Source organism: Fundulus heteroclitus, chromosome 10, assembly GCF_011125445.2.
Source record: "Fundulus heteroclitus isolate FHET01 chromosome 10, MU-UCD_Fhet_4.1, whole genome shotgun sequence".
NCBI classification, from domain to species: Eukaryota; Metazoa; Chordata; class Actinopteri; order Cyprinodontiformes; family Fundulidae; genus Fundulus; species Fundulus heteroclitus.
In genome coordinates, this window is record NC_046370.1 from 12653352 (window position 1) to 12670500 (window position 17149).

General features: G+C 40.4%; 1 protein-coding gene across 1 annotated transcript; it reads right to left on the reverse strand.

The window, feature by feature from the left end:
- Positions 1 to 227: 227 nt before the first annotated feature.
- oxld1 (oxidoreductase-like domain containing 1) lies at positions 228 to 2453 on the reverse strand. The gene is made up of 2 exons (XM_036142036.1): positions 2224 to 2453; positions 228 to 1087 (listed from the first exon to the last, which is right to left on the reverse strand). Exons 1-2 carry the CDS (start codon positions 2275 to 2277, stop codon positions 686 to 688), a joined length of 456 nt encoding a protein of 151 aa, XP_035997929.1. The 5' UTR covers positions 2278 to 2453; the 3' UTR covers positions 228 to 685.
- Positions 2454 to 17149: the final 14696 nt, after the last annotated feature.

The window sequence follows — 17149 nt, forward strand, 5'->3', positions numbered from 1 at the left end:
ATATATATATATATATATATATATATATATATCTATATAGATATATCTAGATAGATAGATATAAGAACGTTTTAATTTGTTATATTCCGGTTCCTTCTGCTTTGTTATGATTGGAATTATTCAGATAATTACTCATTTTAATCAGAACTTAGAGGTTTGTTTGGATATTTGAACAATTTCCCTCTGCACATGGAACCCCAGAAAGAAAAAAAAATTAAACCTGTAAGTTAAAATAAATAGAAAAATTTTATTTAAATAAATAAAACTATAAGAGAAACATTCTCCATGCTAACTAAATGTCAAACAGATGATTTTAAAAAAGTGTTCACTTATGATTTATAGCTACAGCGATGACATTGAAGTATAGACAACATATTTTCCCCCCACAGTCACAGCTTTGCACAAATTAAAGAGACACAGTGCAGTTTCATGCATCAATGAAATGCTGACGGTTGGTTCAACATGTCATGCTCACGTTTGTAATCTACTTCAAATCTACTTAGCTTCAAATCAGCTGAGGACTTACTCTTAACTGGAAACACATTTTATAGTAAAACTGTTGTCAAAATCTGTGGCGGCAAGATAAAAAGCTCCATAACACAGTTAAATATTCAGCTTTCACAAAGGCTGAATCTGACCAGACGAGGTAGACGGGAGTCACCATCTGACACTTCACAGTAAAGCGTCACTTCTTTTTCAGCAGCTTGATCTCCATCTTAAGGTATGCTTTGAGATTGTCATCAAGAACGTTCTCCTCTATGGCGGCGAGTGCTTTGTCTCCTCCGTCCTGATAATAGGCCAGGAGTTGCTCCGCGTGTTCGATCCAAACACAGTTATGGCAGCCGCTCATGCAGCAATGGGTGGGAGCGGGTGGGGGTCCCTGCTTGGGGGACCAAGATGAAGAGGAGCCGTGGTTCTGCTCCGAGGAGGAAGTCTCAGACGGGCCGGCCTGTGCAGGAGGAAGGGCGGATTCTGGTCCGGTTGGCGCGGAGCGCAGGATCCCACAGTGAAGACAACGTCTCCAGGAGTGTAGAGGACAGAGGCTGGCGCGAAGAGCTCTCACGTGTAACAAGGAGAGGAGGAAGAGCTGGAAAACACAACATTGCTTTAAATATTCATCAGGTTTTATATGTTAAAGGTGAAGAACAGTAAAAAAAATAGCAAAAAAGCTACAATCATTTACTTGTCAATAAACTAATAAAAACCAACAAAGCTTAACAAGTAAAACTAAGCAATCCTGTCTATATAATGCTCTGCCTCTTGTCTTAATCAGATTTAAATCGACCTCTTATTACAGAACCGCATTTAAAGCCCCTCTCGGTAAAAAATAAATAAATGTTTTTAACCTTCTTGTTAACGAAGGAAGGGATGAAAAAAGCTGAGTTGGTCCAGTAGTCAACATTATGTATGAGCATTTAAATTTAACTAAAATGAATACTTACAGCTGGTTTGCAGAGTTTATTTAATTTTAATTTTATTTTTTTATAACTGTTTCTTCAAATTAAGGTGCAGGAACCCATTCTCTTTTACTAGTTTTGTGTAGTATTTTAATTTTCTGAGAAGCTGTTTTCATAAGCCAGTACTGTTGGTCTTGTAAAAAGAGTTAAACTGAATTAAAATTAAACCTGAGCCATGCCAAACTTTCACTATTTTGTGACATTTTAGATGGAAGCGGAACACATCTTTTATGCTTTTAACAGTAACAGTTCATTAGCTAATAATGGCTAATCTTTTTTTTTTAACGTTAAAACATTAAAAGGAACACTTTTTAATCGGACTAGCCTGTAACATCAGCTTTTCAGTTTCACTTTCTCTCTGAAATCCCATCGATCGTTACTATTTTCATCACATGGTGTGGCATCATTTTGCTTCTAACCATGTCAGTATGAATATCCAGCAGGATAAACAAAAAAACATAAAACCACCTTTGACTCAAAAGATTAATGCACATGTTTGGGTTATTTACAGTTTTGCTTTTCCTCTTATGGTAAAATATATAAACACTAATGCACGGATAGTCAAAAACCTTCCTAGTTTGTTTATGTTAAAAGTTAGAATGTTCCATTTAATAATTTGTCTGTTAGTTTAGTATCATTCTGGAAGATAAAACCTAAAGGCCACATATTCCTTTTAACATAAAGGTAGTAATAGCAGCTATTACTTTTAAACGTCAGTAAAAGTTACTCTAACAGAAACAAACCAGGTGTTAGCTTAGCATCCAACCTTGTGTAAAGACACCGACGACCACCTCCCGGATGTCACACCGAAACTAAACATCCTCCCGGTTTGCAGGTCACTCGGTTACCTGTCCTTTACTTTCATGTCCTTATAACTAAGGTTGTTATTATCCTTCTTTCTTTTCGGATTAGACAAATTACCGATTTTGGGACCTTTAAAAATAAGTGGCGTCACTTCAGCTTTGAACTTTCCCCTCTGACGAACAGCTGTAAACAGAGACGATGATTGGACGACTGAAAACAAAGTAGCCAATCAAATCTTAGTTCTTTGCAGGTTAAACCAATGGGGAACCGTTGGTAGGCGGGTGCAACACGATGAACGGCGCCTCTACTTTCTAGCCGCCAGATGGCGATATTTTCACATCTTAATTTAGAATGGTCTTCACTTAAACGTCAAATTGCAACATGAAAGGATCAAATTCAGCTATTTAGATGCACTTTTTTCATTTTAGTAACTAAATAATAATACACATATAATAATAGTGAGACATAAACAGAGGTATATCAATCTTGTATATACAAGTATGTATTATTTAGATTTACATCAGTAACACCTCACAAATTTATTTTAGTCAATGTTTATGTCAAGAATCAGAATTCATTTGAGCTCCATATTCTGTTATTGTTGTCCAGAAGGGAACATGTTGTCTTAATTGGACGGAGTTGAGTACATATGTCTAATCAGTGACAAAGAGTGTCACTTACTGCTGAGGACAAGCAAATAGTTTTTAATTCAGCTTCAGCATTCTATAATTGTTATGACTTACTGACTCGTAGATGTAGTGCTCACGAGATGCATTGTACACTTTATCCCCAAAATTGTAATAATTTTAAATTTTAAGATCTGACTAAACTCAACATGATAGAGATTTTACATTTAAGCTGCTCATTAGTCATTCTTTGTTGTTTTTTGTGTTGTTTGCTGGTGATGACTTAAATTACAACTTTAAGAAGAGAGGTGACTGTTTTTTATGTTACTTTCAAGATTAATGGAAAAGTAGAAAAACAATTAGTATGTGGCTAATGAAAAAAAGAGTTTCTTTTGTTGAAATTCTTTGTGAATATTATGTGGAAATATATATAAAGCCTGTTGTAAATAGCTTATGTTTAAAAATATATATAGAACCAGTTTGGATGTCCTAAAGAGCCCAGGTTAATTTACCGCTCTGCCAATTATCAAACATTAAGTAGGAAGATATAACATGTTAAGTAGGATGATGGTGTAACAGGCTGATTTGTTTCCAACAAAAAAATAAATAAATAAGATTTTAGATATGAGTTTATTTAACTTGGTTTCCCTGTGGTCTGGAGAAAATAAAATTGAAGTATTTAGAAATAATGAATGGGGACGGGTAGCAAGTCTGAAAACATCGTCCCAATAAAATATAAGGGTGACAACATGATGTTTGAGTATTTTGCCGCCAGAGGAATTTGTTCACCTCACAAAACAGATGCCATCATGAGAAATTAGCATTATGTCGCAACATTGACCTAAACTCTCAAGGCATCAGCCTGGACGGTAAAGCCTAGGCCAAAAAAAGCTGTCTTTTAAATGTCCACATACCCTAATCATACCACCAAATTATTAACAGAGTGGCTTAACGACAGAAAAGTTGATGTTTCAGGTGTGACTGTCACAAACTGTCATCTAAGTCAAATAAAAAAAAAAAGGTGTGTGCTATCAAGGTGCCCTACAAACCTGACTAAGTTAAACCAATTCTGTCTGGAGGATCGGACGCGACACTAAAACAAAACTGTTGTAAGAAACTGTGTGAGGGTACCCCAAAAAGGTTTCACCCAAGTAATACAAATTAAAAAGAAATACTGAGGAAATTTCAAGTTATGCACTTGATTAAAGTAAGAGAACAGCTTTGGTGTTTACAAATGGAGAAAAAAACGATGGCAATCCAAACTGAAGTAAAAGGCAAAAAAAGAAAGGGAATGCATTGTACATGAATATCTGCTGTGTTGTGATGAAAATGGTGTGCGAGGAAGCCGCAGACCACATGATGCTTCCGGTTCTGATTTAGGAAACCGAGGCCTAAACCAGCAGAAACTTCTGAATGATCAGAGCTTCTCTTCAGTCACTGGCTCAAGTTTCGCTACATTGTGTCTGAAAGAGCCCCTCTGAAGCCAGTTTGGTCAGCAGGGAAGCTGAAAGTGAAGCCTCCTCTGATGTGGTTATTCTCTGTTGACGATGCCAGCCCCATCATGCGTTTGAGTCAGTCAGCGAAACATGTCGAGGTGAGTCTGTGTTTGCGCTGTGAGCTGGCTTCCCCACAGACCTCAGCGTTTGTGTCCATGGTGATGAGCTGTGTTATCTCCCCTGGGATTTCATCAAGAGAAGAAGCGCAGAGCTTCATATCGCAGAGCCAACCGCCACGGAGGAGAAACAATCCGACTTCAGGGGGGTTAGCTGTGCAAACACCCGCTTTAACAGATGCAGTCATTACAATAAGCTTGTAAAACAGCTCCTCCAACAATGGTCTGCTATACAAGCAGGCAGCTCAACGTTCATATTTCACCGCAAATATATCAAACCAACAACAGTATTAACTCTATTATTAAAGAGACCATCAAAAAGACATTACAGGGTCATTTGATCCTTATACAAATGTATTGGTTCATGGAAATTCAAACAAACTTCACAGATGACAGTGTGCACAAAAATTACAATTACATGTTCTAAATATCTATTCAAGTGGCTAAAATACGGCATTTGACTCACTTTTTTAATTTGATATACAATGTATGAAATCATAACAGCACAAGGCAGAACAAGCTTATTCATGCAGGACTCAAGGGCCCTTCATGCAAATTCTTATAGAGTGAAGCCAGTAGCTTCTTTTTGTCAGAAAATGTTTTTTTTGTTTAGTTTTTTTACGGCAATCATTAGATTGACCATTGTTCAAGACAAAAAAAGGACAGTTACTGAAATTCAGTGAAGGTCTAAGAAAAGGTGTTGTATGACACAATGTGGTGAATTCTTTTGTAGCTATTTCTAAAGGTCTGAAATACTTCAGAAGTTTTACCATAGTGTCGCCCTCAGATGTGGAAAACAGGTTAGGAAGTTGAGGAACAAGCGAGGACCCAGTCAGATTCAAACTTGCCCCTCACTGGATGCACCGGTGTCGCTGTCACTAGTGAAGAGAGGTTAACATCGGCGTCAAATGTAAGGTCGCTCACCAAGAAAGAGAAAATGTTGACGGAAGTTTACAAATGCCCCCAAGCCAAATGCCTTCTGGAGAAAGTCTTAAAGGCAGATGGGATTAATTTTGAGCTGTTTGGCCACAATGACAGGAAAAATGTTTGGAGAAGTCAAGATGGGGCATTCAAGTGCAAATAACACTGGACCTACTGTCAAGCTCAGTTGTGGTGGTTTCATAGAGTTGGGCTATTTGAACAAAGTGGGTGGAACAATAAAGAACTAGAAACGTTCAACTTCTGAAGAAGTTGAAGAAGGCGCCCGCCTGGTGGTGCGCGTAACCGTCAAAGGCAAAGCTTCCGAGTTCCTTGGTCGTAGGCTTCTATCGCTTGGGGATTTTAAATCAAATCTTCTGAGTGTGAAAAGGATTTGTCTTCGTCAAAACCAGCCGACAGGAGAAGGTCTGCATCCAAGCAGCATGGAAAATTGGTGTTATTAAAACATGATTAAATACTTCAATGTAGCATGAAAAAATGAAATATGTGAATAAAAATGATAAAGGCATTACAAACTACTAAAGGAAGTACAAACTCTGTGAAGCAGAAGTTGGTGAGACCTTCCTAGAGCTACTTCCGGTTAGCAACATGTTAAGCGTTAGCTGCTAACATGGTTGTGTCCAGTATCACCGGGTGATTGTACTCTGTTAGTTTGGTCCAAATCCTGTACTGGGAAGTTCCTCAAAAAGGGTGCCAATACTTAATGTCACCAAAGCTCACCAAAGGCCATGTGTCAGATCGGCCTCCTTTAGCAACTAAGCCTCACCAAATCTGGGCCCAGAACTCAACATTTGACAAAAATGGTGTGTAGTGCCATTTCCCACAGGTGAGTGGTGCTGTATTGGCCGGGGGGTAGTTCTTGCTGTTGCAATTTTTTCATCATTCATTCATTTATATCAGTTGTTCACATTGTTTATTTGTTACTTGTAAAAAATAAATAAAAAATATTGGGTACCCCCAGCGGGTTGCGAACCTGCGACCTTTGGTGCACCAGTCCAACACCTAAACCACTGTACCAAAAAAAAGTGCCATGCTGAGGTCTGTATTTTTGCGAGGTCATCTGTGTCTAGGAAGTGGTTTTGAGAAGTGGTTTTTGGTTAATTTTGTCACCACGGTAACTTTAAATGGCGTCAAGTACAAAAAGCCCGCTTCACGGCGTCGAGACGAACGTTTTGATGTATAGTATGTGGGGGTAGACCCTACGGTTCGGCCTGTATTAACGGTGATGGACCCTTATTAGGTGCATAACATAAGGCCTCCGCCATGCATTTTCAATGCATAGGCGGGCGCCTAATAACTACCGTAAAATTCTTTTCACTTCAAATCAACCAAAAGATGGCTGAAACACAGAGACAGCTGAATGTTTCAAAATGACAGCGATCCCAAACACATATCTAATGTGGTTTTGCATTTAAAGCAATAATGGTGATATTATGCTTCTGCGATGGCCTTGATCTCCTCCCTGCTGAACATTTTTGGACTGGGCTTACATAGAGGCTCCAATTTAAATGAACTTGACCAACCAATGATGACACAAAGCAAAATCATCATATCTTACAGATCCAAGACCAAGACATTTTACGTCTCCCAAAGGGTAAAGATGGTGCATTAAACACACAAAAGGACTAAAATGATCACATAGTCAGACAGAAAACAAACAAACATTTATTACAGGATTATTTCTTACGATGGAAGATATGTTCCAGCAGAGACAATTTCATATATCCACTAAATTATGACATTCTCAGTGATGTGGGTTTATATTCAATTGTTGCCAGAGCCTTTTTTAATCATCTTGTTAGAGGCCAAGAAGGTCTGTCTTTTCTATAAAAAACCACCTCCACCTGAGGTCAACTCTAGGAATAATTAAAAATCACGTCATGTCCTTCAAAGAACATTTGGCATAAGATTCCTGAGGGCCAGAGTTTTATACACTTTGACTCTTCTAATGAGGTCTCATACTCAGAAAAAGCAATCCTGGGAAGTTCTTAAGTGATACCAGGTAAATGTTTGGCCCACATGCAGAACACACACTCAGGAGAACAGACTTCGGTTTAGTAAAAATAATGATTTATTTAAAGGAGGACCAAACTGGAGGTTCTGCAGCCGGATGGAATGGAGCGAAGCAGAGCGGAGCCTATGGAAAAAGGAGAGGTTAGTGGATGGTTTGTGAGCAGGGGAAATAACACAAGGGACAGGAGCTTACCACAAGGGCAGCCTTCTCCTTTTGAACTCCTCCAGAGGCGTCTGTGACCGCGAACACCTGCGGGTCTCTGCCCCCCTACAATCAGCCTTCACCTGTTGGAGAGAGAGGGAGAGCAGCAGCCAAACACAGACCCTGACAATAAGTAAGTTCGGGAAAGATGAGCCAAACATGGGAATAATCTGTAATCACAAAAAGTACTAAAAGTGTATAAGCTAGGAAAGATAAAACAGTTAAGGATTTTGAAACATTTTCTGAAATCGTAAGGGATCAACATCCAGTCTGTTGTCAGGATTTGTGCAGGATTTGCTTCATCACCGAAGGCCCTCCTGAATGAGCTGACAAGGGACCAGCATTTTTCAATCAATCGATGCACATTCACATGTACGTGTCTCTTGATGTATGTCCTCCAGCAGAGGTATCAGACAACAGCTGTTAAATGGCAAAGTCTTGCATCTCAAATTAAACCCTGAGATAAAGCAAAAGCTTGCTAAGAGCTATGGCTGCTGTTTTAAAGCTTTCAGAGACGTGCGTCTGTCCTCTTGATGGACTCTCAGCACCAGCGTTGTCCTGAGCGCACAAAGACTGCACTGTACGCAGCCACAGCACGCTCATAAATGACTGATGGTGGCTTCCAGCCGTCACCAGAAAAACATTTGTGTTTGAGAGAAAAACTCAGGAGACCGGCCTGTACGGCTAGAAGGGGTGGGCAAAATAATCGTCATGACAATGCATCGCGATTCTAATTTTCGTGATCTACTGCATCGATTCTTGACGCCAAGTATCAATTATTAATATAAAAAAATAAATAAAATAAAATTGCATGAATGGTTGTCGAACATCAGCCAAAAACAAGTGGAATACAACTTCATTAGTATAAAGGACCACTGAGGCCATGTAAACGGCACGGATTATCTTTGTTTTGTTATTTTAAGTTTTATAAATCCTAAGCACTTTTTGTCAGTGTGTCCACTCCAGTAATAGTAATATTTGTTTTCATGGCAATACCTCCAAAAGTCATTTCAATAAATACAGCTATGTATAAATTCAGTTTCTTTCAGATATGTATCAATTGAAGACACTATCCAGATCATACACAGCCATTTAGCCACTGGTAATGGCTGTATTTTTTCTAACAGTGTTCAGTGAAAATATCGCAATGCATCGTGATACATAGCATTAATTCAAGTATCGTGATGCATCGTGATAGAATCGGATCATGGCATGTGAATCGTGATTCGAATAGAATCGTGACTTCTTTGGTAATACCCACCCCTAACGGCTAGGGGTTTTACTGCGCATAAATATAGCGAAAGAGAATAATGTTCATAGGATACAATAAATAACGCTGCTCAGAAATCACTGCAGTTTGTGAGATTTAGTAAAGTTTTCGCAAACAGGCTGAAATTGGACGGTTGCCTCCGATTTCAGCCTCTTTGTGGTCGCCGTGACCTGGATAACTGAAAATATGCACAGGCATTTTTGTTAAAGTGTATTGTCAGCTATACTTGTTTCAATAAAAAGCTGATGAATTTCATTTACACTATAAAAGGACACATGGCATTTCCCCCTCATTGTTTGATGAATTAACTTTACCTGTTTTGAGTTCTGTTAGGATTACCAACATTATTTCTACATGCTAAATGCAGGAATAATGGGAGAACGTTCATAGAACTTTTTTTTCAGTCCACATTTCCCTGTCTTTAGTAGAATTGCCTTTACAACTACATGAGTTGTGTCAAATGTTTCGTGTCTCTTCCCATGAGGATCCATTCAGAGGACCTGTTTACAGGGTACGAAATGAACAATTGCCAGACGTCAAATGTGAGTAAATGTTCCGTTTGGCGAGTAAATTTCAGAGGGCCAGCTGCCACATGGCGAGTAAATGTTTGTACCAAATAAATCGTGTTTTTCAGTCATTATTTGGGTGGATGCTTCTTGATGTTCCTCTGTTGTCAGCTCGTATGACAACGAACGCACACGTACACAAACACTTGCACATGGGACGCCTGTTTATACCCAAGCACTAACTGCCTGGTTTATGTCTTGAGACGTGAGAAGTTAATGTTGTCTTCAGTGTTTTCATGTTTTTTGTTTTTTTTTTGCTGATCATATTTGAGATGTTAACTTTTATCTCCTTCAGCAAAACAGTCCACAAGAAGAGCTCTACTTAACAGCAGTGGTGGTTTTAGACCAAATTTACCTGGGGGGCCATGGTGGGGCCAGTGGTTTTTTGTTAATGGGGGCACAGAATAAAAGAAAGAAACACAAACAATACAGGGCAATATTCCATTGTTTAATATATTAAGTGAGCCAAAGAGCCACCTCTGGAACTGCAGGCTGCAGACCCCTGATCTAGCAGATGAAAACTGTGGTCCTATTTTAGTATGGCTGAAGCTAAAACCGCAGCACCTTAATTTTAAATTTTCACTTAAATGTTATGAATTAATCAGAAGCCTGCCATACCATGACCTCATCATCTGGGTTTTCCCAAATTGTTTAAAAGCACAGTCTTATAAACTTATAATACTTATAAAAGGCGTAGTATGGAAACTTAAGAATTTAAAAATAGCAACAACAAAAAAATCTATCTCACATTTTTCGGACATTTAGCGAACATAAACAATTTTGGTAATCCTTAGTAATGTAAAACAGGTAAATTTAGCCTGACTAAACATATGACAGAGAGGAAGAAAGGTTGCAGAGTGTTTAAATGTCTGGTTTCAAAAAGACGTCTCTGTGAACACTTCGATCAAATGTAGCTTTAGCTTTACATCCAGATGTTCAACACAAAACACAATTGATTGGATTTTGAGCAGCCAAATACAGAAATTTATTTGACAGCCAAAAACTTTAAAAAAAAAATGGAGGTATGAGGAGTGAGAAACTAAATAAAAGAGCAGTTGCCACAATAGTCTTGCTGAGAACTACAGAAACCATTTCATTTCTGGGCAGAGGAGCTGATTGTATGGACCGGTGGCAGAAAAGTGGTAATTTGTAGAGTCATAAATAAATAAATCATATCCTACTTTAAAACCAGAACTTTACAGAAACAAAGCAATAAGAAAAAAAGCATAAATAACAGAGCTTCTTGAACTGGGGGAAAAAAAGAAGAAAGTATTACAACAAACATCAAAACATCGGATCATTTTGTGACGCCTCACACTCAGCTTTCCCGAACCAACTCATCAATTTTTGTAATGACTCTCACATTGCTACTAAAGCTCTCCCCCAGAGGACGAGTCGATGAGGACAAACAAGGCAGAGATACAGAGGAAACATCCAATTAAACCTGTAGCGTGGAGGGGTGTTATGGGAATTCTGAACAGATAACTGACTTCCCTGAGTTACTGAAGAAGGAGACGGTGGAGTGATGACTCCACCGTCTCCTTCTTATAACAAGGGGTGTTTTGCATTTAGCAACAGCAGCTTCCGGTAAACATGTCAGGGAAACTGGTCCGCAATGTGATGAAGCAAAACATTGCAAACTGAAGTCCGGACTGTGAGCACCTACTTCCTGGTAGAGGTTTTTTTTTGGCTAATCAGGGAAGGGGGTTATTTCTGTCACAACTAGTTCCGCTCATAACTAAAATAAAACAGATAAGAACTATGAATGAATAGTCAATGCTTTAATGACTAAAGATAGAGCAATATAACACAAAATACAAAAAGCATAAACAGGAACATGAGACATAAAGAGTTTAAATCTCTAGTTCTATGATGCGTATGATGATTTGATAAGGTTTTTGTTGTACTACATCCGGCGGCGCCACCCGAGGCAGCGGCTACGCATACAGCTCCGATCAACTCTCGACATTTTTCATAAAAAATGCAGCCAAACTCGCTAGAAATCTCTCATCTACCCAGCCGATCAGTACTTGACCACGCGCGCCCGTTGGAGTTACGGTCATGTAGCGTTTTTGGACTTCTAACTACTGCTACGCTCGACTGTTTCCACGCCGACAGAAACAAAGAACTCAGCGGTAAGACCCGAGGAGGCGGACTCTGCGTTTACATCAATAACACCTGGTGTAAAAATGCCAGAATAATCACAAGTTTTTGCTCTCCAGACATTGAGACCCTGATTAGCTGATAGCTGCAGACCTTTTTATCTGCCTAGAGAGTTCACTGTCATTATCACAGCGGTTTACGTCCCTCCGAGCGCTGATACAAATGAGGCCATGAGTGTCCTCTATCGGACTATCTCTGAGCTGCAATCTGCACACACGGAGGGCGTTTTCATCATTGCTGGGGATTAACCAAGCAGATATGAAAACTGTTCTTCCTCATTTCTACCAACACGTGGATTTTGCAACTCGGGGAGAGAACACTATCCAGGAGCTTTTCCATGACGGTCACAACACCAGGAGCACGTGGAAAGGCATACGAGCGATCACTGAATACAACATGCCCTCCCCCCGTGGGTGAAGTTGATGCTGACTTCCTTAACGGACTAAATAACTTCTTTGGGAGGTTTGAGGCACTAAACAGCACTCCAGCAGTGAAAGCTGTTCCCCATCAGGAAGAAGAGGTCCTCTGCCTTGACACTGCCGACGTGTGGAAGACTTTGAGGAGAGTCAACCCGGGGAAGGCCCCAGGTCCCGACAATATACCTGGACGGGTGCTCAAGGAGTGTGCAGGTCAGCTGGCTGGTGTCCTCACAGACATTTTTAACACCTCGCTGTACCAAGCCACAGTGCCAGCATGCTTTAAGTCTGCCGCCATCATTCCGGTGCCGAAGAAACCTCAAGTCACCTGTTTTAACGACTACCGGCCTGTTGCACTGACTCCCATCATGATGAAGTGCTTTGAAAGGCTGGTAAAGGAACACATCGTCTCCAGTCTCCCCCAACATTCGACCTGTTCCAGTTTGCCTACCGGCGGAACCGCTCCACTGAGGACGCCATCTCCTCTGCTCTTCACCTGAGCCCATCATCCCACAGCATCTGGTGGGAAAACTGGAACATCTGGGCTTCAGCACACCCCTTCGCAACTGGCTGCTAGACTTCCTCACCAACAGACCTCAGTCAGTCCGGGTCGGACAGAACACCTCTGATGTCGTCACCCTCAGCACGGGCTCCCCTCAGGGCTGCGTCCTGAGCCCCCTGCTGTTCACCCTGATGACACACGACTGCGTCCCCAGGTTCACCACCAATCACATCGTGAAGTTTGGTGACGACACAACGGTGGTGGGCCCGATGATTAGAGACGACAACGATCAGGACTACAGAGAGGAGATGGAGCAGCTGGTGGGCTGGTGCATAGACAACAGCCTCATCCTGAACTCGGAGAAGACGAAGGAGATCATCGTCGACTTTAGGAAGAACCAGCCTCACCACGCTCCACTGCTCATCAACAGCTCAGCTGTGGAAGTGGTCAGCAGCACCAAGTTCCTGGGGGTGCACATCACGGTCAACCTCAGCTGGACTGTGAACACCACGTCACTGGTGAAGAGGGCCCAGAAACGACTGTACTTCCTGAGGATGATGAGGAGAGCCCACCTGCCCCCGCCCATCCTTACGACCTTCTACAGAAGCACCATAGAGAGCATTCTGACCAGCTGTCTCTCTGTGTGGTGTGGAGGCTGCAGTGCCAACGACTGGAAGAACGTGAGGAGAGTGGTGAGGACAGCAGAAGGGATCATTGGGGCTCCTCTTCCCTCCATAAAAGTAATTTCATCTTAGCGCTGCGTGTCCCGAGCCCGTAACATCATCAGGGATCCCTCACACCCCCACCATAGACTGTTCTCCCTGCTGAACTCTGGGAAGGTCCACCAGGTCCACCAGGTACATACAAAATGACAAATAAAGTTGTCTAAGTCTTAGTTTGTTTGTTTCTGCAAAGAGATGCATGATTGTAATGAGCCGAGCAGCAAGGACAGTCAGGCACAGGTATATTTTCAAAAACAGGGTTCTTTTATTTAACCCAAAAAGGATAAAATGTATAAAAATTGATCCAGAAAAGAGGTCAAAGGAACAAAACTACTCAAAATAACTAATAACAGAACTAACTCAAACAAACTGACCTGCCTCAATGGTACAAAGAGGAACTTAAATAGTGGCTGAGCAGTCCACAAAAGAAACACATGGGGTAAAACATACACAAACCTAACTAAACCAAATGAAGCAAAACCCCCATTTCCCCCCATAGACTGATTTGGTACGGTCCAAATCAGCTCAGCCCCTTGGCCACCTGCTAGTTCCTCAGCCAAGGGACTAAAGCAACTGAAAAACTCAGTCATAACAAAACGGGGTAAAGCAAAATGTGCACACTAATTTTGAAATACAGTGTTATGGTGATAAATAAATTCCAAATAATGAAATGGCTGTGCAAATGAAGCCCTATATAAAAAATAAACAAAATTACATAAATGGTATTTTTACCACATCTGTGTGGCTGTAAATGCAGCCATCAAAATGATGGTGCTAATTTTTTCCCCCTTTGTTATGTTGCAACGACTGAGGAAAACTTTAAAAGGTTTATGTTGCTTGTTATTGCATGTTAAACCCATGTAATGCCATTCATCTCGCTCATTTTGCACGAATGTGAGCGTTCAGAATGACCCCATAACCACGGTGTTAGTGACTGCACTGAATGTTTACCCTGCTGGTAAATCATTCTTGCCAATGAGGTCACATGAAGGCCTGTGGCGGATGGGGAACTGCAAATAAAAGAGGCTGAATGCGTGGCGTGTTTCACTCTGAGGGGCTTCAGGTGGGCACACCAATCAGTGGCCTTCAGGCACTGGGCAGAAACACCGCTATGTTTTTGTGGCGAGGCCGCAGCAGGACGTGAAGGTGTCACAGAGCAGTATACTTAAGAATCACAGATTTAACTTAAGCATTCATGTGGCCGAGGGCTGTAAAAACGGGCGTCCTGGCCGCTGGTGTGGACTTCTGGAGAAAAGCCTGCAGTGTTTGGGTGGTGCGGAATTTTTGGGGCTCCTCTTTGGCCGGAAAGTGGATGTTATTTTGACTTCTGAGACACGTTCTTGCTGCCAACTTCACTGGGCTGTGTTTATTGGTCAGAACTGAGATAAATAAAAAAAAAAGATTTACTCAGGTCTTTAAATGCAAAATAACTACAGCCACATTATTACTTAGCAACACAAAAATAACTGGAACTAAAAAAAAAAAAGTTTTTACATTTTGACAAAAGTGTCACATTTTCACATTTTTTAACGTATTTCATTGGCAGTTTGTGGTAGTACATGAGTTTGAAGACGAAGAAAATGGATGCAAAATAGTTTCTTAAATAGAAATAGTTTCTTCCCTGCTCCTTAGATCAACCGTTTGTAGAACTACTGGGATTCCTTAGATAGGAAACGTTTTGATCAATCTGTATAAGCTGATAGAATTTGACTTTGCAAAGTGCCTTGAGTTGACATATATGTCATGTATTGGTGCTATATAAATAAAATTGAATTGAAAATTTTAATTGAATAGAACCAAAATTTGCTGTAATCTCAGCTGCAAGGCTTTTAGGCTGTTTCTGGAAGTTTTGCACATCTAATATTTGGCCATTCCTCTTTGCAAAGATAGTTTAACCTCAGTCAGATATATTCTAAGCTTAGTTTAGGTCTGGACTTTGACTAGATCCCTCTAACATTTGAATATTTGTTAATCTAAACACATCCCATTGTAACTCTGGATGAAAGTTTAGGTTTAGGCTCACTGTCTTAATGGACTCTCCACCCCAGTTGCAAGTCTTTTGTAACCTCTAACAGGTTACATCTACTGACTAGCTTCACGGTCCACTGCTGAATCTAAGCATCCCCACAGTAGGATGCTAGTTATGCCGTTGACAGATTCTCCTACCTGAGCTGTGGACATCTGCTGCTCCTCCAGAGTTACAATGACCCTTTTGGCAGATTCTCAGATTTTGGAAGTTTAGGTGAAGAGAGCCATGTCTTGGTAGGTTTGCAGTTTTATATTTCTCTTTGTATTTTTGGACGATGGGTTAAATAGACTTAAACGAGAGTTTTCAACTTATCCACAGTTTTATCCCTGATCTGTCTGGTACGCTGCTTGGTCTTCATGATGCTTGTTCTCTCATGTTCTCTAACAAACCTCAGAGGCACTTCATAGGAAAGCTCTACTCATACAGAGTTTAAATGACACATACTGTTGATAGATTGTGGATTCTGTATACAAATAACTTTTTTGAGGGATATTTGTTGCTCTTGATTTTATCTAAGATTTAGAATTGAATACAACTGGATACAAAACAAACAAATATCTTACGTGTCATTTTCCTACCTTGTGTCGGCCTGCTACAATAAAATCTCAATGAATTAGTCTGAGCCTCGTTTTTTTTTTTTTTTTTTTGTGGCACTTTTGCATGGTACTCTCCATGTTGTATTTCTTTGTTTAAAGCAAAACCGTCAGAGCTGTATTTGGCAGTAGACCATTGTGACTAGCTACATAAAAGATTTGAATACTCCCTTCAGCTCTGGTTAAATGTGCACACACAGAAACACTCACTGGGCGTGGTGTTTGAACTGGTTATCTAATGCATTCTCTGAAAATGTAGTTTCACCTAACGAGGCTCCCTTTTATTATATGCGCACAGACAGTTATTGTACATCTTGTCCTCTTTGCCGGCCAAGTAAACATATTTGCAAGGATATTAAAACAGCTGCAGCGTATTTTCTCATATTTCAGCGGTTTATTTCCAGGTCTCAGTCCCATACTGTGTTTGTGTTACCTCAAGTGATTGGACAAGCAGCTCGGCGTGATATCTGCAGGATGCAGGCTTCAGCTCCAGGCATCAATTAGCTCACAGTGAGACGTCTCTCACACCACCAGGCACTGCTGATCCGGGAAGCTTCTGGATTCCCTTCACCCGTCCACAGCAGCAAACAGCACTGTGTTAAATTAAGCCGTTTATGCTGTGATTTTCTAACATCACTTGTTTGTTGCAAACTTTTGTCTTTCTCGTCTGTTTTACGGACCTTAATACGACAGGAAAGTCTGTTTTTAACATCCCAATTACATGAAAAATGCTCACATGGCTCCAACGTTAGCCCGCAGCACCCTGCATGCTTTTGTTAGGCATCTCCAGCTTCAGATCCTCTGATCTAGTCTCCAAAACTGCTCACGATTCCTCTAAACTCAGTCTCAACGTGGTTTATTAATACAGGACCAGCCAAATATATTCTTACTTTTTACATAGAATGCAAAATGTATTTTCTTTCCCTCTATTTATTTATTTATTTATTTATGTATTTATATCATTCTAGCTTTTGCTAAATTTAAAATTAAAATCCAATATGTCAAAATGTATTGGATTGGAAAATATATTGGAAAAATAAACTGTATTCACATGACTGTGAGAATGTGCATTAGCAAGGTCCCAAATGGAAATCCTGCAGGTGCATTTGGCAAAGGGGACATAAAAACAGAGAGAAAATGTTCTCTGGTACACCTGCAAACTATATATGACAAATTAGTTCTGCCATTTATCGGCCTGTTATACAACAAGCACTGCTTGCGTAGGAACCGCTAGA